General features: G+C 60.4%; 3 protein-coding genes and 1 long non-coding RNA gene across 12 annotated transcripts in view; 3 read left to right on the top strand and 1 right to left on the bottom strand.

The window, feature by feature from the left end:
* DIDO1 (death inducer-obliterator 1) overlaps positions 1–12056 on the bottom strand; it is a 47868-nt gene extending 35812 nt beyond the window's left edge. The window contains exon 1 of one of the 5 annotated variants that reach the window (XM_047770671.1): positions 11945–12056. The gene's annotated coding sequence lies outside the window, so the exon portion shown is untranslated. Of the gene's footprint in view, positions 1–3165; positions 3299–11838 lie in introns of those variants that run through there. The other 4 variants (XM_047770670.1, XM_047770672.1, XM_047770669.1 and 1 more) reach the window with 4 other exon arrangements.
* LOC125122404 (uncharacterized) lies at positions 3439–6335 on the top strand. Its single transcript, XR_007133776.1, has 3 exons — positions 3439–4405; positions 4839–4930; positions 5073–6335. It is a non-coding gene; the product is annotated as an uncharacterized LOC125122404 (long non-coding RNA).
* LOC125122403 (vegetative cell wall protein gp1-like) lies at positions 10158–11999 on the top strand. The gene is made up of 2 exons (XM_047770680.1): positions 10158–10394; positions 11345–11999. The coding sequence occupies exon 2, from the start codon at positions 11415–11417 to the stop codon at positions 11883–11885; it is 471 nt and encodes a 156-aa protein (XP_047626636.1). The 5' UTR covers positions 10158–10394; positions 11345–11414; the 3' UTR covers positions 11886–11999.
* A 107-nt stretch (positions 12057–12163) lies between the features above and the next one.
* GID8 (GID complex subunit 8 homolog) lies at positions 12164–18044 on the top strand. 5 transcript variants are annotated; one of them, XM_047770676.1, is made up of 5 exons: positions 12164–12307; positions 14728–14857; positions 16010–16206; positions 16501–16698; positions 17206–18044. In XM_047770676.1, the coding sequence occupies exons 2-5, from the start codon at positions 14740–14742 to the stop codon at positions 17377–17379; spliced, it is 687 nt and encodes a 228-aa protein (XP_047626632.1). In that variant the 5' UTR covers positions 12164–12307; positions 14728–14739; the 3' UTR covers positions 17380–18044. The 5 variants fall into 5 exon arrangements, with proteins under 5 accessions (XP_047626632.1, XP_047626634.1, XP_047626633.1 ...); XM_047770678.1 differs by lacking the exon at positions 12164–12307 and adding an exon at positions 12488–12782; XM_047770677.1 differs by lacking the exon at positions 12164–12307 and adding an exon at positions 12488–12956.
* The last annotated feature ends 4368 nt before the right edge of the window (positions 18045–22412 follow it).

Here is a 22412-nt window from a genome sequence, read left to right as displayed (position 1 = left end):
CAAAACCCGCAGCACCTCCCTGACGCCAACCAGATACCACACCCACGGATGAAGCAGCTGTAAAGTCCTGGCTGCAAGAATTCTCATCGAGGTAAGTACAATCGCCTATTCGACGTCACGTGACAACTCACCCTCAACGTCAGAGCTGATCTTTAAGCAACGCAGGAGTCAGGCTCCCGCTCTGCTAGAGCCAAGACCCCACAGAGAACCCGCACTTAGAGCTCCTGCAGTAGAGGGCTATTTACTACTGGAAAAGCGCCTGGATGAGTGGACTCTGACGGTGCAAACCCGTGTTGTTCAAGGGTCAAGCGCCCTACTCAAAAACAAAACGAGGGACTTTCTCTCGTGGCTCAGTGGCTAATGAACCCAGCTCGTACCCACGAGACGCAGGTTTGATCCCTGGCCTCACTCAGTGGGTTACGGACCTGGCATGGCCGTGAGCTGTGGTGTAGGGCACAGACCTGGCTCAGATCCCTCAGTGCTGTAGGCTGGTGGCTACAGCTCCAACGGGACCCCCCAGCCTGGGAACCTCCATATGCCGCAAAAAAGACACACACACACACACACACACACACACACACACACACGCACAAAGTGGCCCGAGGAAGAGACTCCAGAGCTGTGGGCACTGGGAGGAAGTGAGCTCATAAAGGCTGTTTCTGACCCCGCCTTCTCAACTAGTACTTGTCCAGTCCACTGACTGGTAACCACGGAGCCTCTGTTAACAAAATTCACACACATCATTAGATGCTGGCCATAGAGGGTACCGCTAACCCTCTGTGACGGATGCCACCGTCTCAAGAAGAAAAGCAAAAGGGAGACTGTTTAAGGCCAGTTTTCTTAAGGGGCTTCCTGGGCCCACCGGGTATACGAGAAACCAGGTGTCTTTCGGACACAATGCCAACTGCAGGCACCCAAGGAAATGGGGAGCCGGCCTGTAAATGTCCAGTCTTGGCTCTCCAAGAGCCAAACGAAGTCCCTTGGTCCCATGGTCAAGTGAATGAAAAGGCAAACCCCTCATGTTAACGGAAACACACAACACTCGGGACCTGCACACCTGGCAACAGAGGCTAAGAAGCACCCACCCACGGGCTGCCCAGGAAGGGGCTCTGAGCCACGCAGGCACCCATGGTCATAGGAAGACTTAGAGGGTCCACAGCAGGACCCCAGAACCCTGCCTTCAGAAAGAAAATGGAAGGCCAAGTGGCCGCTCCCAGCCCTCCCTCCCCACCAGGAAGACAAACCTCACCCACTCCAAGGGCTGCTTGAAGCCCTGGCCGGGTGCGCCAGGCCCAAGCCCCAGTGCCATTTCCTCAACAAGCCGTTGTGCTGCTCACACAGGCACACTGGCTGGGAGGGCGCTGCATGCCCGAGAGAAAGGGATGGGGGGGACGGGCAGACGACAGAGGGGGCAGCCAACGACAGACCTCACTCTGTGCCCTTTCTTATCAGAGCACGGCGCACCTGCTTGAAGTCGCCTGCCCGATGAAATACTAATAACGGACAGTTCTCCGTGGAAAATCAAAAGTCAATTAAAGATGTATCTTACTCCTAAACTCACTGTTAAAACAAGTCTGCAGGGACACAGGCAACGAGGAAACCCAGAGGGCTTAGGGAATGCACGAGGCAGAAAGCTCCACAACAGGGTTGGGGCTGGTCTCCCCAGCTGACACCCGAAAGCTCTGTGCCATGTTAAAGCGGGCACACAGGGGGCCAGTTATAGAGTTGTATATGTATGCCAACCCCAAGATGGGCCCAGGGCTGTTAACACCGGATTTCAATGAAGGAGCTGGCAGAGCCTCGCGAGTCCCCATTACCCTCCTCTGCAGGGCGGGGGGGCCCAACAGCTGTGTGCTGAGTACAACCAGGAATCATTCTGAAGGTCGCAGACCCCGCCTCCCTAAGGAGAATGGCTCACGCGCCTCTCTCAGAAGCAAGTTATCGAGCCGAGGACCACACAGCTCTGCAGTCTCGGGCAAGTCCCGCACAGGCGCTCCAGCTTCTTTGGGACTGCGACGGGCGCGGAAACATCCTGCTGGTTAGGCGGAACGCATGGGCACCCATAAACTGCTCAGAACAGCTGCACACAGAGCCTCTCCCTCCTGCAGAACGCCCAAGACAGCCGGCACAGACCTCGACCCCACCGGGTGCCGACCACACAGATGATACCAACTAGAGCAACTTCAAGCTAACTCATGAGCTGTTGTTCCAAGGCCCCAGCTCTGAGCTCACTGCCCGACGTGCCAGATTCAGAGCAAACAACCTGCCCCGACCTGCAACCCGCTGGAGGAGCAACAGACGCCCCCAACAAAGCGAGGAAGCCGAGAGGGCTCTGATCCCCAAAGACGTGAGCCAGAAAGGGGACAGCTAGGCACACCTCCCGTGGAAGGCGAGAGTGGCCCCTCTGTACTTTCCAGATGGCCAGAGAGTAAACTATAACACAAATTTGTGTCATAAGTCCAACGACTCACGCAATAAAAAAGCTAAAAATCTGTATTTCAGGACTAGGCACATATTCTCTAAAAAAGGGAAACCAATTTTCCGAAAACCCCTTTGCTTCCTAAGCACCGAGTACCACGCAACTACTGTCATGTTACCCTTGACGAGTCGTCGAGTAGAAACCAAGACCATCAAGCAAAATGAAAGCGGACAGAACCACACTCCAAAAAATCTAGACTGTAACTTCATCTCCAAGATTCTAGAGGAACCAACTGGGTTTTGGAAAATAAGGCGGCGGGGGGATTTAATCCTACGCTGCGGTTGCTTGAAACAATTTCCCTGCACCAGCAACCGGCCGGGAACTTCTAGGAAGGAGCATCTCGCTCCCCGGGGCCCGCCCTCCCGCACGGCCGCGGCGGGGCGCCGGGCGGCTTTGCGCGCGCGCTCCTCTCCGGGGGCTCAGGGGGTGACCCGCCCGGAGGCCCCGCCCCGCGCGGCGCCCCCGTTCTCCCCCTGGCGGCCCCGCCCCGCGCGGCGCCCCGCTTCTCCCCGCTCCGACCCCCGCCCCGCGGCCGCCGCCATCTTCTCCGCTCGGCCGAACGCGGGCGGGCGCGGCCCCTGCGGCTCCGGGCGGCCCGGGCTCGGGCGCGCCCCCCCAACCCGCGCCCGCCCCGACGCGGCCCCGCGGCGGCCGGCCCCTCGGCCGGGCGCCCGGCCGCCACTCACCGCGGCCCGCAGGCCTCCTCTAGGGCTTCGCAGCCATTTCCTCCGAGCGCCGCGGAACGGGCGGGCGGGATCGGCGCCGGCCAGCGAGACGCGGGGGTAGAGGGGCCGCCCGCGCGCCGAGCGGACGGAAGACGCCGGCCACCGAGAGGCCCGGGGTAGAGAGGCCGGCCGCGCCCGGAGCAGCGCCCCCGCACGGCGAGCGGAGGAAGGAGCGCGGCTCGGGCCCGGCCCCGCCCCGCCCCGCCGGCCCGGCCCCGCGCGGGTCTCGACGGCGCTTCCCCGCCCACTTTGAGGCCGAAGGGGCCGGGACGAGGACGGCGGAGCGAGGACGGCGGAGCGAGGCGCGCCGCTCCTTTGCCACCAGACTGCGTGCCCAGCTTCTCCGGGGTTCGTGTCGGCTGCCCGCCCGGCCAAGGAGCTCAGCGCCCGCGCCGCCCCCGCATACCCGCGGAGCGGAGCGGAGCTCAAGCAACCAGGCACACCTGCCACTGGGGCGGCGGGGAAAGCGCTCCGGCCGACGACCACCCTCCACCTGGATTTTCTCCTCTAGTAACCCCCCTCCCCAGCGCCTGCCGTCCCCACATACTCAGCAAACGGATCTCAGAGGGGAAAACGCCTGCTACCTGGACGCCACGGACACCAGCCCTAAGGCCCGCAGCTCCTTGGCAGAGGGCCCTCGTCCCCATCACTGCCTCCGCAGATCCCTCTGCCCCATTTCCGAGAAGCAGGAACCGCTGGGCAAAAAGCAGACGCGTGCCCTGGGGCACTAAAACTGCAGCCCTGCCCCTGCAGGGGCCTCCAGGTGCTTCCACGTGGAGAAGCAGGCGTGCCTTTAACGATCTCACTCACTCGGCCGCCAAGTTCCGAGAGAGACTGTGCGTCTTCTTCCAAGCACTACAGCCCCGGCTTGTTTCTGCTGGTGTGAGTCCGTCTGCCCCCCCAAGCCCCGCATCGAGCCTTGCAGGGGCGCTGTCTACACTTGCTTCTTGCTCGTCTTCAGGTTTGCCCCATAGGTGTCATGAGTTTAGACACCAGACAGACGGAACGGAAACTCGCTTGAACAAGCGCTGTGACCTCTGGCTGGTTGTTTGTAAAGCAGGGCTCCCATGCTCGGGCAAGGGGCTCACAGGCGGCCTCCTGCAAAGGGCCCCAAGTAGGAGCTGGAATGGGGAGACCCGCCGGGCCAGGTTAGCTGAGAATCCTCACATGAGGCAGAGCCAGCAGCGGATCTTTCCACAAGGTGAGACTGTTAACTGGGGTGCTGCTTGGGGGGGGGGGGGCGCTTGGATGTTCGAAAGGCACCAGGGGAAGAGAAAGCTCTGAGCAGAAAACCAAGGGGACAGAAGGGACAACAGACAGGTGCCCCATGATCCTCAGGAGGCTCTTAGGAAGGGAACTGCTCAGCCCTCCTCCCTCCACCCAGCCGGGCCTCCCTTTTATTTTTTTTCGGTCTTTTTAGGGCCGCACCCTCGGCATATAGAGGTTCCCAGGCCAGGGGTTGAATCGGAGCCGCAGCAATGTGGGATCTGAGCCTCGTCTGCGACCTACACCACTGCTCACGGCAATGCTTGGTACCCACTGTACCGAGGCCAGGGATCGAACTGGCGTCCTCACGAGTACTAGTCAGATTCGCTTCCGCTGTGCCGTGAAGGCCTCCCTTTCCAATCTCCCAGCAGGAGCTAGCTCGGACGATGGGCCCTTGAGCTGAGGCGCACCTGCCACGTACGGGCGGAGTCAGGCCCTTGCCCTTCTCTGACCTCTTCAGGTACGTGCGGGTCACCTGTGGTCACTCCTCGTGGGAGCTGCCGTTCTCTGGTGAAAACGGCATTTCTGAGACTGCAGTTTGGGTATTTTTTAATTGCGCTCTACCAGCTAAGGAATACTTTCTGACACACTTGCTTCAACAGCTAAAGCCAGAGGAAGAGGTTAAAGAAGACCGGCGCCAGCTGCCTGAAGTTCTCTACCCAACAGCGCAGCGCACACACAACACGCCCCCAGAGTCGGGGGACTAACAGCCCGCGTGGCTCACAGAGCAGGACGCTAACCAGGCGTCCATGCCCCCCGCCCCGGGGGGGGGGGGGTACTGCGGCAGCAGCATGAGCAGAACCCAGAGCCTTCCTGCCGCCTCCCCAGGGGACGGTGCTGAGGAAATTTACAGACAGAAGAGCACAACCAGGACACTCGGCGGGCAGGCAGAGAAGGGGCCGGGTGGTCCGTGCCCAGGGTGGGGCCTGATACCCGGCCCCGGGCAAGGTCCCCGGGGATCCTGGACCCCAACTCAGACCCAGGTCAGGGGCAGAAGAGCAAGGCCGAGGAGGAGAGAGGAAGCCAGGGGGCAAAGGCGCCCCCCCGAGGAGCAGCCTGGAGGAGCTCCCACAGGCGCCCTCTGATCCCGTGGCCATGGGCGGCCCAGGCCCGAGGCTGGGTGGACGGCGCCGGGCGCACTGAGGAGAGCTACACACTCCAGCAGGTCCCTGTGTGGCTCCTCACCCTATTCTAGGGCCCCGGGGTGCCTGGCACCCAGAGGCCGTAGGCTTCCCCCTTTGGAAGGTATTAGCTAAATGCAAAGGTCATTACAAGACACAGCACCTACCCTTCTGAGGCTAGAACGCGAGTTCCCAGAAACAGATGAATCTAGTATTTTCTCATGTCCCTACCAAAAGCATCAACCACTGTATTCTCTTTGAAAAGCCTACGAATTTTCATGACCTTTACACTGTATTAAGCCAGCTAACTTTCACAGGTAATTGTATGTTTTTGGCTGCGGCTGCAGCATGTGGACGTTCCCGGGGTCAGGGATGGATCTGGTGCCACAGCAGCGACCTGAGCTGCGGCAGGGCACAGCCCTGGCATCTCAGCAAGGCCGAAAGCAAGCTGGAAACGCCTTCCCCCAAAGCAAAACGGGCCACAGCACTAACGAGGCTTTGGCTCCCCTCGAAAGAAAACAGGCTACCTACCCTTCCTCACCACACCTGTCTAGCAGCAGGACAGAGCCTAGCTCTGTGCACCACCATCAGAAGCCACAGCTCCAGGGCCTGCAGGAACCCTGCTGGTGGGTGGTGAGGGAGCAGGGCCTCAGAAGCAGAGCCCCGTGGCGTTCGTCTCAGCAGTTAAGGCAAGGCAAAGCAGCACCATGGAAAACAGGCCAGAAAACAAAAAGCAAAAATGGGGGGGGGGGATAAATAAATGTAAAAAAAGGGAGTCCTCACTGTGGCACAGTGGAAACTAATCCGACTCGTAACCATGAGGTTGCGGATTCAATCCCTGGCCTTGCTCAGCGGGTGAAGGATCTGGCGTTGCTGTGAGCTGTGGCGTAGGTCGCATATGCAGGCCAGATCCTGCATTGCTGTGGCGTAGGCTGGGGGCTGTAGCTCCAATTCCACTCCTAGCCTGGGAACCTCTTCAGGTGCAGCCCTAGAAAGCGGAAAATAAAATTTAAAAACTGGGGGGGAGTTAGGATGAGCGCAACCTGCTGAGAAGTCAGCGGAATGTGACAGAGCTCCCCGTCCAAAGGAGTGCGCAGTCACAGCAGCCTCCTGTCCTCCGGGCAAGAGCAGGGGAGCAGGAACGCCGCCCCCCGGACGGTGCCGGAGCCCGCCTGGGGACAGGGTCCATCTTTAACACGCTAGCAACTGTCGCCGTGGCGGACTGAGGGAAGCAGCAGTGACCCAGCCCCTGGAAGAGATGGGGCAGGTGGCCGCGGGCTTTCAATACCCAAGGCAAGGCTGGGAGGCCTGCGCAGAGACGGGGCCCTGCCTCCGGGTGCCTTCTGCTCAGTCCTCCCCTCGCCCAGAGGCCGCGAGAAGCACGGTCTCCCCGCGGCAAGTCCGAGCCTGGCTGTCCAAGCACGAGGGACCGTGCCGTCCTGAGCCGTGCCTGTCACTGAGAGGTCGCCTTTTTCCTGTGAGGTTAGTGAAAAGTAAGTCAAGGTGACTCCGGAAGAAACCTTCCTTGAGTCTAAGACACAAAAACTGTATTTCCTCTCTGGCTGGTTTCATCTCTAAGTCTCTAACGGGACACACCAGATTTTAAAAAGCAGAAAAAACAAAGCTTTTCACAGAATTTTCCAGAAAAGCAGTTGAAGAGTAAGGCAAACACCCCACTGGGTGAGCCGTCTACACCACGTGCTCCAATGGACCTTTTACCCTCCGAGGTTCATCACACCACACCATGAAGGATGAAACACAGAAAAACGGACAGACAAAGCCCACAGACCTGCACAGAGCTCCTAAGCCGGCTGCTGAGCCCGAGGAGAAAGCTACAGGAAGCCCCACGGGGACGGGGAGCCGGTCTGCGCGGACAGGGTGTCCCAGGGCAGGGGCGCAGCTGCAACTAGGCGGGCTACAATTTAAAATGATCTTCTCTGAGATGAAGATACTCGAGAAGTGAAACGGACGGTCTAACAGTGGCTTTCTGCGTTTCCAAAAAAGAAAAAAAAAGCATCAACTTCTGCTCCAGCCTGGCTCACAGAAACAAGATGGTGAAAGTGCGAAAACGTGCGTTTGCAGGGAACACCAATAAGCATGACAAAGGCGGAGCCATCAGTAATGCCAAAAGGTTTTACTCTGAATTTCAACAAACCAATACCCATAAACTACCCTTTGAATTCTAAAAGGGTTGTGAGCTCCAAACCGAACTGCTTCTAACATTTACAAGTCCGAGGACAAGTCGCACGTCTCGAATCCGTCTGCAGACGGTGGTGTTGCCTATTCGGTTGCACAGAAAAGTGAAAAAACGTGGAGATCCTGTCAGACACACAGTTCCTCTAGCTCCAGCGGAAAGTAAAGGCGTTTAGAGTAAATACACGAGGATTTTAAAGTCCAAAAAGCCAAAACGAAACTTCCCGAGTGTGCGGAGCGCGTGGATGTCCACTGGAAAAGCGCCTCCAGTCCACCGGGCTTCTCCTTCCCCAACCAGACCTTTGGTCGACCGCCTGGGCGCGCGCCAAACCCCGCGAACCCTCCCGGGTGTCCGCGGGCGCGGTCCCCGCTGTCTGTGGGCCGTGCGCGCGGGACCCCCTCACCAGCCGGGTCCGAAGGGCCCGCAAGCCCAGCAGGTGACCTGGAGGGACGCACCGCCAGGCCCGCCCCCCCCCCCGGGGCTCAGGTGGCTCCAGGCCGGAGTTAAAGGGTTAGCAAAGACATCACTCTCGCTTTTGCCAGAGAAACGTGTCACATGACCGTCGAGAAAGGAAGATACCGCGGGGGGGGGACCCCGAGACCCCATCAAACACGCTTCCCAGGGACTTAGCCAAGACTTACAGCCTCTGATTATAAGTGGTCTTTACTCCTTTCAACATCTTCGTGAAGAATCTCAGGACAAGATACTGTGAAAAACTAAGGCTGGGGACACTGGCTTCCTGGGAGCTGACCCCCTACTTGTCACGACTCTGACAGCCACAAGCCCTCAGTTTACACGTTAACCTGCAGAACCAGGTTTGATTTTTGCCAGATCCCCGTGAAAGCAGGGCTCTAGCGTGTAAGGGTTTGAGTTTATGCTTTTGGGACTGAGAGTAAGACAAACACCCACCAAAACACTGGTCCTATAAACCAGGGCGGATGGCCTGGTTCTGAACAGTCCAGGATTTGATCGACGGAAACACTGCATTTTATTCTCAAAACACACTTTCCTTGCTAAAAACTCTTACGCCCTCTCCGAGTTCCCACTGTGGCGCAGTGGTTAATGAATCTGACTAGGAACCATGAGGTTTTGAGTTCGATCCCTGGCCTTGCTCAGTGGGTTAAGGATCCGGCTTGCCGTGAGCTGTGGTGTAGGTTGCAGACGCGGCTCGGATCCCGCGTGGCTGTGGCTGTGACTGTGGTGTAGGCCGGTGGCTACAGCTCCGCCACCGATTCGACCCCTAGCCTGGGAACCTCCATATGCCGTGGGTGCGGCCCTAAGAAAGACAAAACAAACGCCCACTCTTACGCCCTCTGAAAACAAGGCAACCTTTGATGGCCCCCTTGGGCGGACTGCTACCCTGGGAAGCGCTCTGCTGTACGCCCCAAACCTACAATGCACCTAAACGAGACCTTGATTTTAGACAAAGAGAAACAGTTATGACGAGGGAGGGGACAAAAACGTTTATCTGCCAAAAGAAACTCCCCCTGGGCTTGGAGGACAGTGGAAGCTCTGGCCCCCTGGCAGCTTGGCACCCTCTTCCGCAGGCCACCTCTTGCTTAGAAGCCAGTTCACGACCTGCAGGGCTGAAATCTCGCTCCACCTGCTCACTGCCCCCGACAAGGACCAGGTGGCCCTGCAGCCACTCACCTCCTTGCGCACCGCCCCCCCCCATTCCCCGCTGCAGGCTGAGTCTTCAGGGCGCGCAGGCTGCCCCTGCCTCTACCTCCACTCTCCCCAAAGGGGGACTCGAGCTCTCAGGTCTGGCCCACCTTTCCACTCACCCGCTCCCCTAACCTCTCCACTTGATGCCTCAAAAGCACCTCAAGGCCCAGCGCCTGTGAGATGAGCTCCCGACCTCCGAGGCTCTCCACCAGTGCAGAACCTCTCCTGTCCCCAGTGATGGGCCCGCCTACAAACTCAAAGGCACCAACGAGAAGCCCAGAGGTCCCCGACCCCCTCGCCACACCAGCCACCAAACCCTGTGGCTTCAGTGTCCCCCGTGATTGGTGCCACCTGGTCACTCCACCCCACGTCCACTGCAGGGCCCCAGTGGATTCTCCAGACTGGACACCTCACCCTACACTCACTGCACCTCCTGGCCGTCCCTCGGGCAGGCTTGGTGGATGTCAAGTCAACCGCCACTCCACACGCGACCTCGGCCCGGACACCCGCTAGAAACCAGGCCCCAGGAGTGCCTGGGCCCGGCTCTGGGAGGACCCACCCTGGATGTGCCTACTGACCTGTCTACTGACCTTCACAAGCTGTCACCACTGTCGCCGCAAAACTGTCACCTGCAGCCTCATCTGCCCTCGAGCTGTGGACACTCACAGGCACTTCAACGCACGTGGCCCAGGCTGAACTCACGTTCTCCCTCGGTTGGTGCCACCACCACCGCCCTCACCGGCCACGCACCTGAGCGCCACCTTCCTCCCCTGTCACTCCACGGCCGTCAACCCACTCCAGACCGTCCCCTCCCCTGGCCGTCCCTGCTTCCAGCTGGGGTCCTCGTGGCGCATCCATTCCCTCCTCCACATTCCCAGCCAGTATCCACGGGCCTCCCGCCACGCGCCAGACGCTTCAGCTCTGCGGAGGCTCAGGCGTTTCGGGTAAGTCGTGACCCGCTCACAGGCACCTGCCACACAGGTCAGGAGCTAAACACACCAAGGGGACAGTGTGGGGACCAGGTGAGCATAAGGGGGGGGGGGCGCTACAGCCTGCTTGCCAGGGTCCTTCTCCCCACTCCCAGGAGCGAGCCTGGGGAGTGCGGGACACAGGCCGAGAGCCCAGAGAGCGGTGGGGAGAGAAAGGGCGAGACAGGGGAGCGAGGCTTTCAGCTCATTCGGCGCCAAAGGGGAGTCTCTGAGGGGTGTGAAGAGGACAGGGACGAAGGGAGATCGCCCTGCCTGCCACGGGGGTGTCTCGAGGGAGCTGGCAGGGTCCCCGGGATGGAGGAGGAGAGGAAGGAGGGCGCCTCAGTGTTATGGGAGCGAGGCTGGGAGCCACAGAAGGCAGCCCATGTCTAGGTGGAATGAAGGGGGCGCAGGACCTGGGGAGAGCGGCCGTTAACCTATGACCCACAGAGAAGGCCCCCTGAACCCTTTTTAGGGGCTGGAACGTTCTGTCTCCTCAGGGCACCGGCATGTGCTCGTGCACCCTTGAAATAATTTTTAAAGTCTGCACCTCTCACTACTGAGCTGACAGCGAAGGTTGTTTACAGGATTGAGTCTCTGAAAGGAATGGAATCGCACGTCTGTCAGGCATTTACATCTGCACTTTAAACAGATTTGTGCCAAAGCTTTGAACCTGCAAATTTAGCTCATTCGACGAACGGAAATAATCTACAATTAGTTCTCCCTGTCAAACCTATTTGCCAAATAGCTCTCTGTGCAAGAAGCCCCACACCACCTCCACGTTTCTTAGCTGACTCTAGAGCAACCACACCAACCCTCCAGCCTCTGACTGCAGGAGGACGTCGGATTTCATCCGATGGAATAAAGGGCTGCCCCCTCAATTTCCTTCCGGAAAGAGTCTAACATCTTTTCACTTTACTCTCCAGTAACGAGAAGACGAGGCCCTGCTCTGACCAAGTCTGCACTTTGCTCCAGCAGACGGACGAAAACAACCAAATGAAGGTGCCTTTCTGCACCTCCACGAGCACCAGGTCCCGGCCACGGCGCAGGGGGACCCTCCGCTCTCCCGGCCCCCGTGGCACATGCTGCAGCCTTCGCCCAACCCCAGCGCGGCTAAGGGAGCCCGGGCGGGAAAGACCCCCGGGCCCCGGGCCGCAGGGACCCCGGGCGGGAGGCTCCCTGAGGGCAGGCCCGTTCCGGGTGACTCATCCGGCAGCGAGCGGCTGCACGCTCTCGGCCGCGGCCGCGTGGCCCCCGAGCCCGCCCCAACCGTCGGAGCCGAGACCTCCCGCCGGCCGCGCTCGGGCGGCTCCTCCCCGGCCTGCGCGAAGGCAGGCGCCCGGCCAGGAGGAACCCTGCCTCGGGCCTGCGCGGAGCACCGGCGCCTGCCCCCCGCTCCCGCCCATGCCCGCGGGCTCACACCAAAGACGGAAGGGCGTTGGAACCTTCGCCTCCGACTCAGTCTAGATGTCGCCGTCCCGACGCAAAGTTGCCCCACAACGACACCTCCGCGGCAGCCATCTTACCCAGAAGCGGCCGACGCCTTTTGACTCTCGCGCCAATCCGTAGAGCGAGGGCGCCGCGAGGGGAGTTCTGCGCAAGGGCGGAAGCTGGGGTTCCGCGCTTCCGGCGGGCCGCTTCGCCCCGCCCCCCTTTCGGGAGCACTTGATTGGCTGCCGGCTCTCGAGCTGGCGATCTCGCGGGAAGTGGCTGAGGGGGCGGCCGCCGGTGCGTCTGCCCTCCCGTTCCCCGCCCCCGCCTCTGCCGCGGCCCCCGCCTCCACCTCCCCCTCCCCGGCGTCGCCGCCCCCTCCCCGCCCAGCCCGGCCCCCCGCGCGGCCGCGAAGACCCCCCCCCCCCCCCCGAAGCGCGGCAGGCGGGATCCGCACGGTAAGATGGCCGCGGCGGGCCCGGGCGGTCGGGCCCAGCGTTCCCGGGAGGGGAGGGGCCGGGCGGGGGGCCCCGGGAGGGCCCCGGGAGGGGAGGGGCCGGGCGGGGGTCGGGACCGGGGAGGACGGGCGCGGGGCGGCAGCGGGGAGAGGGGCCGGAGAGGGGGTTGGGCCGGGGCGTCCCGCGCCAGGGCCTTCCGGGTCGAAGGTCCGAGCAGGACCGAGTCGGGCCGCGTTCTCGCGGGAGGCGGCGCTCGCAAGGTTTGCGAGTCAACCTGCCTCCCTCCTCGCTAACCGCGGCGGAGCCCGGGTCGGGGATTCAGTGTGTGTTCCCGACCCGAGCGCCTTTCGAGGGAAGGCTGCAGCCTTGAGAGGCGGTCGCCTGCTGGGGTGATGGTTGTCGACCCGGCGCACTTGTGTCGCAAGGGAACTGTTTGGACACAGAGCCGCTTCAGAGCGGAGGTCGAAGTGCTGAGGTCGGACGCTGCTGCTTGGGAAGCTGGGGTTCCGCGCCCTCGGAGCTGGGGTGTTTCCCGGGGCCGTTCTCCAGCGTTGTTACATCAACTCTCGCTCTGTTGTCTGGGAGTCAGGGTTGGATCTGAGGGAGTCACGCCGTTGGTCGTGAAGTTGGCCGTAGCCGCGAGAGCTGGGTGTGTGCTGGAAGGACCGCAGCTCCCTGTTAGGTCTTCCTACAAGCTAAGTTTGCTTTCGCCGCGCCTCCTCCTCTGCTGATCCGAGTTGGGCACGGCGTCCCCCGCTACCGAGGACTTGGTCTGGCGCCCCTTTGCTCCCCGCGCCCACTCTCTCCCTGGGCAGCCTTGGCGGAATCCGGGCTTTCAGTCATGGTGTGGCGCATGTTTCCCTAATGAATGCTTCCGGCGCTGAGCTCGGGACCTGTGATCCAGGTGCCAGCTTGACTCCTGCGGCGTGTGTAACAGGCAGCCCAAACTGGCCTGGCTCCTCAAACCTGTTCCTCTCCCAGTCCTTCCTCCTCACTTGCGGCTCCACGCGCCAGGGTCTCCGGGTCTCCATGGTCCCCATCGCGTTGGTTCTGTTGTCCTTCCACGTGAGGTCCAGCAGCAGACACGTGGCTCGGTGTCCTCAGGTGGGCTCTGCCCTCTGGCTCTTGCATAGCTGCTCTTCCTTGTCCGGGTGGCCCCTGGCTCATCCTCCGGCTCAGCCCTCACCACCCACAGTCCTCCCACGTCTGCCGGGAAACCAGGGCGTCCTTTAGACTTCATGTCTGGACGCAGTTTCAGATGTACTTTGCTGGATGTAAGGTAACATCCACAACACCTTTGTCAGTAACAAGGGGTAAAACTGAAGTGGACTCACCGTCTGTCTCGAGAGCCTACTTGGTGCTCCCAGGGACCCTCTCCCAGGGGTGACCGCCTCCCGAGGGTCATGTTTCAGGCCCTCACAACAACAACAAAGCAGTTTTGGTGTGTGTGTGTGTGTGTGTGTGGCTGAACACTTTCTTTTTCTCTTTACATCCTGACCTGCGGCCTGTGGAAGCTCCTGGGCTAGGGGTCGAATTGGAGCCACAGCCACAGGCCTCCATCACAGCCACCACAACGCCGGGTCCAGGCCACCGCAGCCTTCGGCAATGCCAGATCCTTCACCCATCCAGCGAGGCCAGGGGTCAAACCTGCGTCCTCACGGACACTGTCAGGCTCTTAACCTGCTGCGTCACAACGGGAACTCCCCAGATGGCCTCTGTACAGTCTGAGCAATTCTAAATTCTGAAGCCAGTCTGTGCAAGGGCTTCGGAGCTGGGCCTGTGGTCCGGGAAGCACAGGATGTTTGTCCGTGCTGCTGTTGGATGAACTCTGGGTGCACGGCCTCCACACTGTGCCATTTTGCACAGAGTCTGTGCACGGGCTGGTGTGTGTCGGCCCGGTGGTGAGTTTTGGAGGGACTCCGTCCAGCGGGAGGAGCTGCGCGCGTCTGTGTGCAGGCAGATCTGGGGGAGCCCAGGGTCAGGTCGGGAGAGCCCCGCGGCTGTGTTAACTCTCGCTGCCGTCGGACCTTTCCCTTTCTGCCTGGCCAGCGGCTGTGGGACGCAGGCTTCTCTCAGGCACACACAGCAGCCGGGACTTCAGCCTGTACCTCCCGCAGCCGCCCTCTGCTTAGGAGAGGGTCCCTCTAGAGCTCTCCCTCGGCCTGGAGGGCTTTAGTCTGACCCCAGCTGACCGCCAGACCTTGGTTCTAAGGCCGTCGGCGCTTCCTCGCGTCCATGCTACCTTCCAGACACCGACCGTGTTGAGGCTCAGGTTCTTTGCACTTGCTGTTTTCCACATCGCAAGTATCTGCCCCCTCTGCCTTTTACTTCTTGCTCTGTCGCTGTGTTTGTTTCCAAAATGTTCCCAGCTGACACACAATTCTTCATCGGTTCCTAGAACATTCCTTTTTCCCCCGTAGAAGTAATTCAGAATGAGTTACTCGGAAAAACCTGACGAGATCACGAAGGACGAGTGGATGGAGAAGCTCAACAACTTGCACGTCCAGCGAGCAGACATGAACCGCCTCATCATGAACTACCTGGTCACAGGTAACAGGCTGCGCTGAGGCCGTGCCGCTCGGACGGGCTCCTCCCTGGCTGTGCCCAGCAGGCCTTACCACGGCCCTGCCCCGCGGTCAGGCCTCAGCCAAACGCGGTGCGGACACAGTGACCTTGCAGCGATCGTTTTAAAGGGATGCCCCTTCTCTGGAGCTGATGTCACGGTCCCAGGGCTCCGGGACCAGAGGCCAAGCCCAGCTGCTCGGCCTTGGACGTCTTTGTAACGGGCCGGAGTAATGAAGGTCATTCCGAGTCAACGCGAAGGCCGGGCTGGCCCGTCTGGCCAGCCAGTGCCCCTCAGTGCCCCTGACCCTGGAGAGGAGGAGGGTGGCTCTGGGCGCCGGGAGACCACCCACGGGTCTCCAGAGGGTGCGAGTCTCCTCCTGGGTTCCCAGTGCCCACCCCCGGCCCGGGTCCATCTCTGTTAAGGCTCCTTTCTGACAAGTGTTAGGAAGCAGCGGCCTGAAGCTGTGTGGGCACATGTGTCGGCGGGCGGAGCGCTGTGGGTGGCGTTGCTTTCATGTCCAAGGGGGTCACGGACTCACCGAAGGGGCAGTGGCTGTGTCCTGCCAGCCGCCAGGGCCCTGCTTCCCCGGCCGGCCGGACAGCTTCTCCCCGCCGGGCCTGGCCCCAGCCCCTGCAAGGAGCTGCACCAGCACCCTGGCCTCGGCACCCATCCTCGCCATCGGCGAGGTCGGGGTGTTTCGGGCGGGATGGACGGTGACAAAGTGCTTCTGCTTTGTTTCTGTGCATCAGGAGCCTAACGAGCCAGTCACCTCGCCCCTACAAGGGTGCCTCTCAGAAGGTGTTTGGTTTTGGTTTTGGTTTTTGTCTTTTCTTTGAGGGCCACACCCACGACACATGGAGGTTCCCAGACTAGGGCTCTGATTGGAGCTGTAGCCGCTGGCCTGCACCACAGCCGGATCTGAGCCGCGTCTGCCACCTACAGCACACCTCACGGCAACGCTGGATCCTTAACCCACTGAGCGAGGCCAGGGATCGAACCCGCAACCTCCTCGTTCCTAGTTGGATTCGTTTCCGCTGCGCCGCATCGGGAATGCTTCAGAGGGTCTTCATTCAAGGCTTTCTAGAGATAAAAGGGCTTTGCCTTAATCGAGCAGCCATGGTGGTTTTCGTTTCCAGAGGGTTTCAAGGAAGCAGCTGAGAAGTTTCGGATGGAATCTGGGATCGAACCTAGTGTGGACCTGGAGACGCTTGATGAGCGCATCAAGATCCGGGAGATGATTCTGAAAGGCCAGATCCAGGAGGCCATCGCGCTCATCAACAGTCTGCACCCGGAGCTGCTGGACACCAACCGATACCTTTACTTTCACCTGCAGGTGAGTTTTGGTTGAGTGGCGTCTGGTTTGTGGACACTGGGTCAGCGGGGGTCACCTCTGGGGATTCAGAAGTGCCCAGGCTAGTTCTTGCAGTGTTTTCCTTCACGCGGGGAAGTTGGCTGCTGGCATAGGATTTCAGAAGCTGTTTGTTGCTTTAAAAACGCAAACCCAGTAACTCGGAGGTGCTAGGAAGCTGTCCTTTGAGATGCGCTTCTGCCTCTGGGCGACGTGGCCCACAGGGCGGCCCCTGCGGCTGGCTGCCGGGGTTCACGCCGCCTGCTTGCCGATGCCCAGCAGCAGCACCTGATCGAGCTGATCCGCCAGCGGGAGACGGAGGCGGCGCTGGAGTTCGCGCAGACGCAGCTGGCGGAGCAGGGCGAGGAGAGCCGGGAGTGCCTGACGGAGATGGAGCGCACGCTGGCCCTGCTGGCCTTCGACAGCCCCGAGGAGTCGCCCTTCGGGGACCTGCTCAACATGCTACAGAGGCAGAAGGTGGGCTCGGGGTGGGGGGGGTGTGGGAGGGCTCAGGCACAGCTGCCCCCAAGCCCGGGCACAGAGGAGGCAGCAGCCGCTCTGCCCAGCGGCCACGTTCGTGGCCATGTCCGGTCCGGGGCGCGTCCAGCTTCCTGGCCAGCGTGTCTCCGTTACCTTGACGCCCTTCCTGTTTGCGTGGAGACCCTCAGGCTCCGGTGCCTCCACACTGCCCGTCCCCATCGCCGCTGCTGTGCTCCAGCTGGCAGTGCCCCATCTGCAGGGGTGGGTCCTCGGGGTCCCCTCTGGTCCGGCCCCGTGCCGGCCTCTCCTCTCCTCTCGGACCCCTGGGCCTGGCCGGGCGCGCGGACTCTGTCTGCCAGCCTGCGGGTGCCTCACTGTGAGCGGCTTCGGGTTTGTGTAAAGAAATAACAAGCGTCTCCCCTGAGACCAAGGGCGCTTCCTGGGGGCCCTCGCCGCTGCCGCTCTGCCTGCGGGCCGGGGGTCACCGGCGGGTTTGTTTTCTAGGTGTGGAGCGAGGTGAACCAAGCTGTCCTCGATTATGAGAATCGTGAGTCCACACCCAAGCTGGCAAAATTGCTGAAACTCCTCCTTTGGGCTCAGAATGAGCTGGACCAGAAGAAAGTAAAATACCCCAAAATGACAGACCTCAGCAAAGGCGCGATCGAGGAGCCCAAGTAGAGGCTGCGCGGGGCCCGGCCTGTGGCTCCGCAGCGCCCCCTGCGGCGGAGGACGTTTTCCGCAGCAGAGACTCTTCCCCTTTGCCGTTTCTGACCCAGCACCTTCTTCTAAGGGAAAGGGGCCCTTTCAGGCCCTGGACGCTGTCTCGGGAAGGCTGGCGCGGATGGCGCCGTGCGTCCTGAAGCAGCTCGGGCTGCCGCAGGGCGCTCGGGGCGTTGCGGTCCCTGGAGGCCTCCGGGTGCCGCCGAGGCTGGGTCCCTGGGGACAGCGGGCCCCGGAGGCTCGCCCTCTGACGCTCGGTTTGCTTTCTGTGGGCGCAGGAGGCAGAGCCCGCTCTTCTCCGTCCTCCGAGGCGAGGTCAGGTCTCCGTGTGGGAGCGTGTCCACAGCCCCGTGATTCTTCCTTTGGTTTTCTCATCGGAAAGAGGATAGCAATTTGCAGGTCCCAACTCACAGACTTTGGTGCGAGGGTTTTGAGTTGGATTTGTTTGCCCTCTTGGTCTGGGTTGTGTGGCTTTGGGGGGGGGCTGTGTGTTTTTAATTGTTTTAATATATATTTGGTGCTGTGTGTGGGAGAGGTTCTTTCCCAGGGGATCAGTGAACCGTCTCTCCTAGGCCGTTTCGCTGAAAATAAAGGTTTCCCTTTAACGTCAAGAAGGACCAAAACAGCCTCTGGAAAGTTTTAATTGCCCCGACACACCTTTTTGGGGGGCGGGGCAGGCTTCCCCAGGGAGCACCGTCCCCCGGGCCTGCGCCCCCGCTGTCCTAGGTGTCCTGGCTCCCTGCCCCGCGTCTGCCCCCGCCCAGCGGGGAGCTGGGGAGGGATGCCCGTGTGGTGGGTGGGGCTCGAGCGTGGGCCCGTGTGTTCGGGTCCTGCATGGGTGCCCCTGGTGCTGGTGCCAGCTCGTTCTGGAGCTGCTCCTCCCCGGGCAGGGGCTCCAGCGCCGTGTGGTTCCTTTTGCCAGGTGGAGTGTCTGGGCCCCGGCTGGATGGAGAGAAAAGCCATCAGCAGGCAAATTGGAGGGGCCCCTTGGCCTTGGCAAGCAAGGCCAGGCAGGTGCTCAGGGTGCGGGGCGGGCTGTGCCGGTGGCGTCCCTGCAGACCCGGTTACGCGTCCTCGGCACCTGCTGCCCTCCCCGCCCCCCGCTCCCTCTCTCCTTCCGTGTGGCATCTGAGTGACCGGTTTTCCGTGGGGTCAGTGCTTCGCAGTTTTTCCCTAGGGTGATTGATCAGTCGGGCCTCAGCTGGCCCTTTGTCCTGCCTTTTGACCCTGTGCGGATGGGGGGGCCTTTCCTGATCCCAAAATGATGCCTTTCAACTCTGTCTCAGCAGTCCACCTCGGAGGTGTCCTTTCTCTAGCATCGCTTCCTCTGAAGTTTGAAGTTAGAGAGAACGGGCTTTCTCCTTGAAGTTATTAATAGTCAAATGCAGCAGAAGCTGGAAGAAAAATATTAAGGAAGAAGAGAGAAAACTATACACTTTTTGAAAAGCACCAGGCCATTGGGCTTATTTCTAATCCTTTATCATGAGTGTGTATGAGACTGTTTCCACGCACAGTTAGCACATGGTCAACTTGACACGTCTTTGAAAGCAGGCGGTCTGAGATGCATGTTGACAGCAGCAGGTGTCCATAAACCATCAGGGCCTGTGTGGGTTTGTCTCCTGCCTGATCCCATTAAATGGTTATAGTAAGTTGGTTGTTTTTTCTTTTTGTTTGTTTGTTTTTGTCTTTTTAGGGCCACACCCATGGCATATAGTGGTTCCCAGGCTAGGGGTCCAATTGGAGCTATGGCTACCGGCCTGCACCACAGCCACAGCAACACAGATCTGAGCCACGTCTCTGACCTACACACAGCTCACGGCAATGCCAGATCCCCAAGCCACTGAGCGAGGCCAGGGATCGAACCTGTGGCCTCATGGATACTAGTTGGATTCGTTTCCACCGAGCCACAACCGGAATTCTGGCTATAGAAAGTCTTTGTGTTTTATTTGCCGGCTCACTCAGTAGCTTGATGAGCCAGTGCCAAAACAGGTGAGCTGGGCCCTGGTGCGATGCGGGGCTTCAGAGATTCTTCTCAGCTTCCTTACCTTGCTTTAAGGGGTTTAGGTCCTCCCGAGAGGGCTGCAAACCCTCAAGGGGGCAGCTTTGCAGACTCTCCTGTTTCCTCCTCTTTGCAGTCTCTTTGCCGCAAGCAGATCAACTTCAGTCCTTTCCAGAAAGCGAATGCTCAGTGTATATGCACCCTTCTGCCCCCTCTCGTTGGAATCTCACTCTCGGTGTTTATTAAAATGTCATATTTTACAGGGGTCGTTTATTTCTTCTATGCTTTCTTGTGGAAAGTACGTTGTGGGAGTTCCCTTTGTGGCTCAGTGGAAACGAACCTGACCAGCATCCCTGGCCTCGCTCAGTGGGTTAACGACCCGGCATTGCCGTCAGCTGGGGTGTAGGTCGCAGACGTGGCTCGGATCTGGCGTGGCTGTGGCTGTGGTGGAGGCCGGCGGCTATAGCTCCGATTCGACCCCTAGCCTGGGAACCTCCATATGCTTCAGGTGCAGCTCTAGAAAGTCCAAAAAAAGTGCCTTGAGATAAAAGGGGAGAACATTCTGGTACCCTGTGTTCCTGATAATGAAGTCACTGCAGGAAAAACCCTAGTTTGAAATCTTCTCAAGCGCGGGGATTGTTGTAAAGCAAGTGAGAACCAATGTGTTTGCCATTTGAATTAAGGTTCCCAGGTTCTAGAAAAGTCGGCTGTTTACTGGGCCCGGGGCTGGCCTGCATGGAGGGAGACCCCAGGCCCCGCCTGTCTCCATCCTGCCGGGGGGGCCGCTTTCCTAAAGCGCTGCGTCTGTGAGCATGGGCAGCGAGGGACCCGGGCCCTCGGAGGGGACTGCACACACAGCACGTCAGAGCTGGTGCCGCCGTCAGGGTGGCGGAGCAGGGCTCCCTTCTGGGTGGTTCGGCCAAGTTCGGTCTGAACAGAAGACCAGGCTGAGCCGCTCGGGCGGGGCGTCCCGGGGAGGGCAGCGCTCTGGCCTTTTTTTAATTTTACTGAGAAGAGTGGCCTTCCAGAGTTGTGTTGATTTCAGGTGCACAGCAAAGCGAGTCAGTTATACTCAGATTCTTCTCCCACAGCGGGGCCCACGCGGTGCTGAGCAGGGAGCCCTTTGGCTGTGCTGCGGGTCCTGTTAGCGCTGTGGGTACCGAGCAGCGTCCAGCCGTCCCCTCCCCCGTTTACCGCCCCCCCCCCCACGATTCCCCGGTGGTCACTGTAAGCTTGGTCTGTATCGTTGAGCCGGATCCTGTTTTGGGGGTCCGACTGCACCCTCTCTGTTAGATTTCGCATGTGGGTCTGACTCACTTGGCTCGGTGTGATCACTGCCGGGGCTCGTCTTATTCTCACACGTGCACGTCACGCACGACGCGGTATCTTTGGTTCAGAAACACCTTGCTTTTTCGGATTGGCGGGCGCGTGTTTGGCGAGCATCGGTTGTGTCAGACGCTGCGTGAAACAGTCCCCGTCCTGGCACTTTGTACGCCTTCGAGCCTGTGATTCCCCACGATTCCTGTGGGGCGTGGGTGGGGCCCCCAGGATCTTTTGAAAAATGCAGGACAGGCCACTCGTGCTGCCTATTCTTAATCTCATGGCAAAAGTTTCATGTTTTTCTCAGAGTGTCATCTGAAAGCTCGTTGTTTTCCTCCCGTGAAGATGCTCGGAACAAAGAATTAAGTGTCATGTAACGCGTTCTCCGTTGGGGTTGAAAGAGTGGGAGGGAACTCCGGGCTCTGCCGTGGCTCTGTCCCACCCGGAAGCCCGCCCTCTGTTCTCCACGCCCTTAAGGTTCAGTTTTCTGGGAGTTCCCACTGTGGCTCCATGGTAATGAACCCGATTAGCATCCATGAGGCTGCAGATTCGATCCCTGGCCTTGCTCAGTGGGTGAAGGCTCTGGTGTTGCCGTGAGGTGTGGTGTAGGTCGCAGAGGCAGCTCGGATCCCGCGTGGCTGTGGCTGTGGTATAGGCTGCCAGCTGCAGCTCCGATTTGACCCCTAGCCTGGGAACCTCCATATGCCGCTGGTGCGGCCCTAAAAAAATTAATTAATTAAATAAACAAAATTAAGGTTCAGTTTTGTGGAGGCAGTGACCCGCCCTGTGACCTGAAGCTGAATTAGAAGGTCCTAAGTCATTTTCATTGCTTATGAGAGTTTCCAAATCTTCAAAGCAGAGGGGCTGCTCTGGCACCTGGTGCCCCACCGCGTGCTTGTGCCCGTGCCGAGGCCCAGGGGCCTACCGGCGCTCTCAGGGTCCAGAACAGCCTCCCTGGAAGGCGGCCCAGGACCCTGGACAGAGCCTTGCTGAAGCCCCAGGGCCTGGCCTCGCGCTCGGCAGCTGTAGGCTCCCCGCTCGTGGGGCCTGCCGTGTGCCCTGGACACGGCCGCCGTCATTGTCCGCCTGAACCTCGGGAGCCCGTTGTTGGATGGGGCTGAGGTAACTCACAGAGGCCCCTCGAAGCCAGAGCGTGTGTCCACCCTGGCCGCCAGTACCGTCGAGGGCCGCTTCCCTCTCCGGATGTGGTGCTTGGCCTGGCGGCTCTGGCTGCCCTCCGAACCTTCTGCCTCACCCAGGACCGAGGCCCTGCCAGCCTGGGGTGTCTGGAATCTGTCGGGTGCTCCCCTGAGCCCTGCTGTCAGCTTCCTCACCCAGCCTGGACCCTAAGTTCTGCGCCCACCCCTCCCAGCCTGGCTGGAGCCCCCCACGCCGGGCCCGGAGTCCTCCCACCTCAGCCCTGGCCCCTGAGCCGTCCACACAGCAGCCAGGGTGATCCTGTGACACCCCCCCCCCGCCAGCTTTGTCCCATTTCCCTCGCCCCCGGCCTGGCGGCCTGGAGCTGGCCTCCAGCCCGCCCGCACCTTCCCTGCTCTCAGCCGGGACTCCTGCACCTTTTCGGGGACACCAGCAGCCCCTCCTGTTGCAGGCCCTGCCCGTGCCCCCGGTCTCCTTCTTGTGTTCTCTCTCCGTGCCCGGATCGTCAGCTCCA

This window comes from Phacochoerus africanus, chromosome 3, assembly GCF_016906955.1.
Source record: "Phacochoerus africanus isolate WHEZ1 chromosome 3, ROS_Pafr_v1, whole genome shotgun sequence".
Taxonomy (NCBI): Eukaryota; Metazoa; Chordata; class Mammalia; order Artiodactyla; family Suidae; genus Phacochoerus; species Phacochoerus africanus.
This window is presented reverse-complemented; position numbering and strand designations above follow the sequence as displayed.

Excerpts from the sequence above, each read along its gene's own strand:
- LOC125122403 (XM_047770680.1), top strand. The coding sequence starts at position 11,415 with ATGAAGGTGCCTTTCTGCACCTCCACGAGCACCAGGTCCCGGCCACGG.
- GID8 (XM_047770676.1), top strand. The coding sequence starts at position 14,740 with ATGAGTTACTCGGAAAAACCTGACGAGATCACGAAGGACGAGTGGATG. Across the intron at positions 14,858-16,009 it reads CATGAACTACCTGGTCACAG|AGGGTTTCAAGGAAGCAGCT; the intron begins GTAACAGGCTGC and ends TTTCGTTTCCAG. Across the intron at positions 16,699-17,205 it reads ACATGCTACAGAGGCAGAAG|GTGTGGAGCGAGGTGAACCA; the intron begins GTGGGCTCGGGG and ends TTTGTTTTCTAG.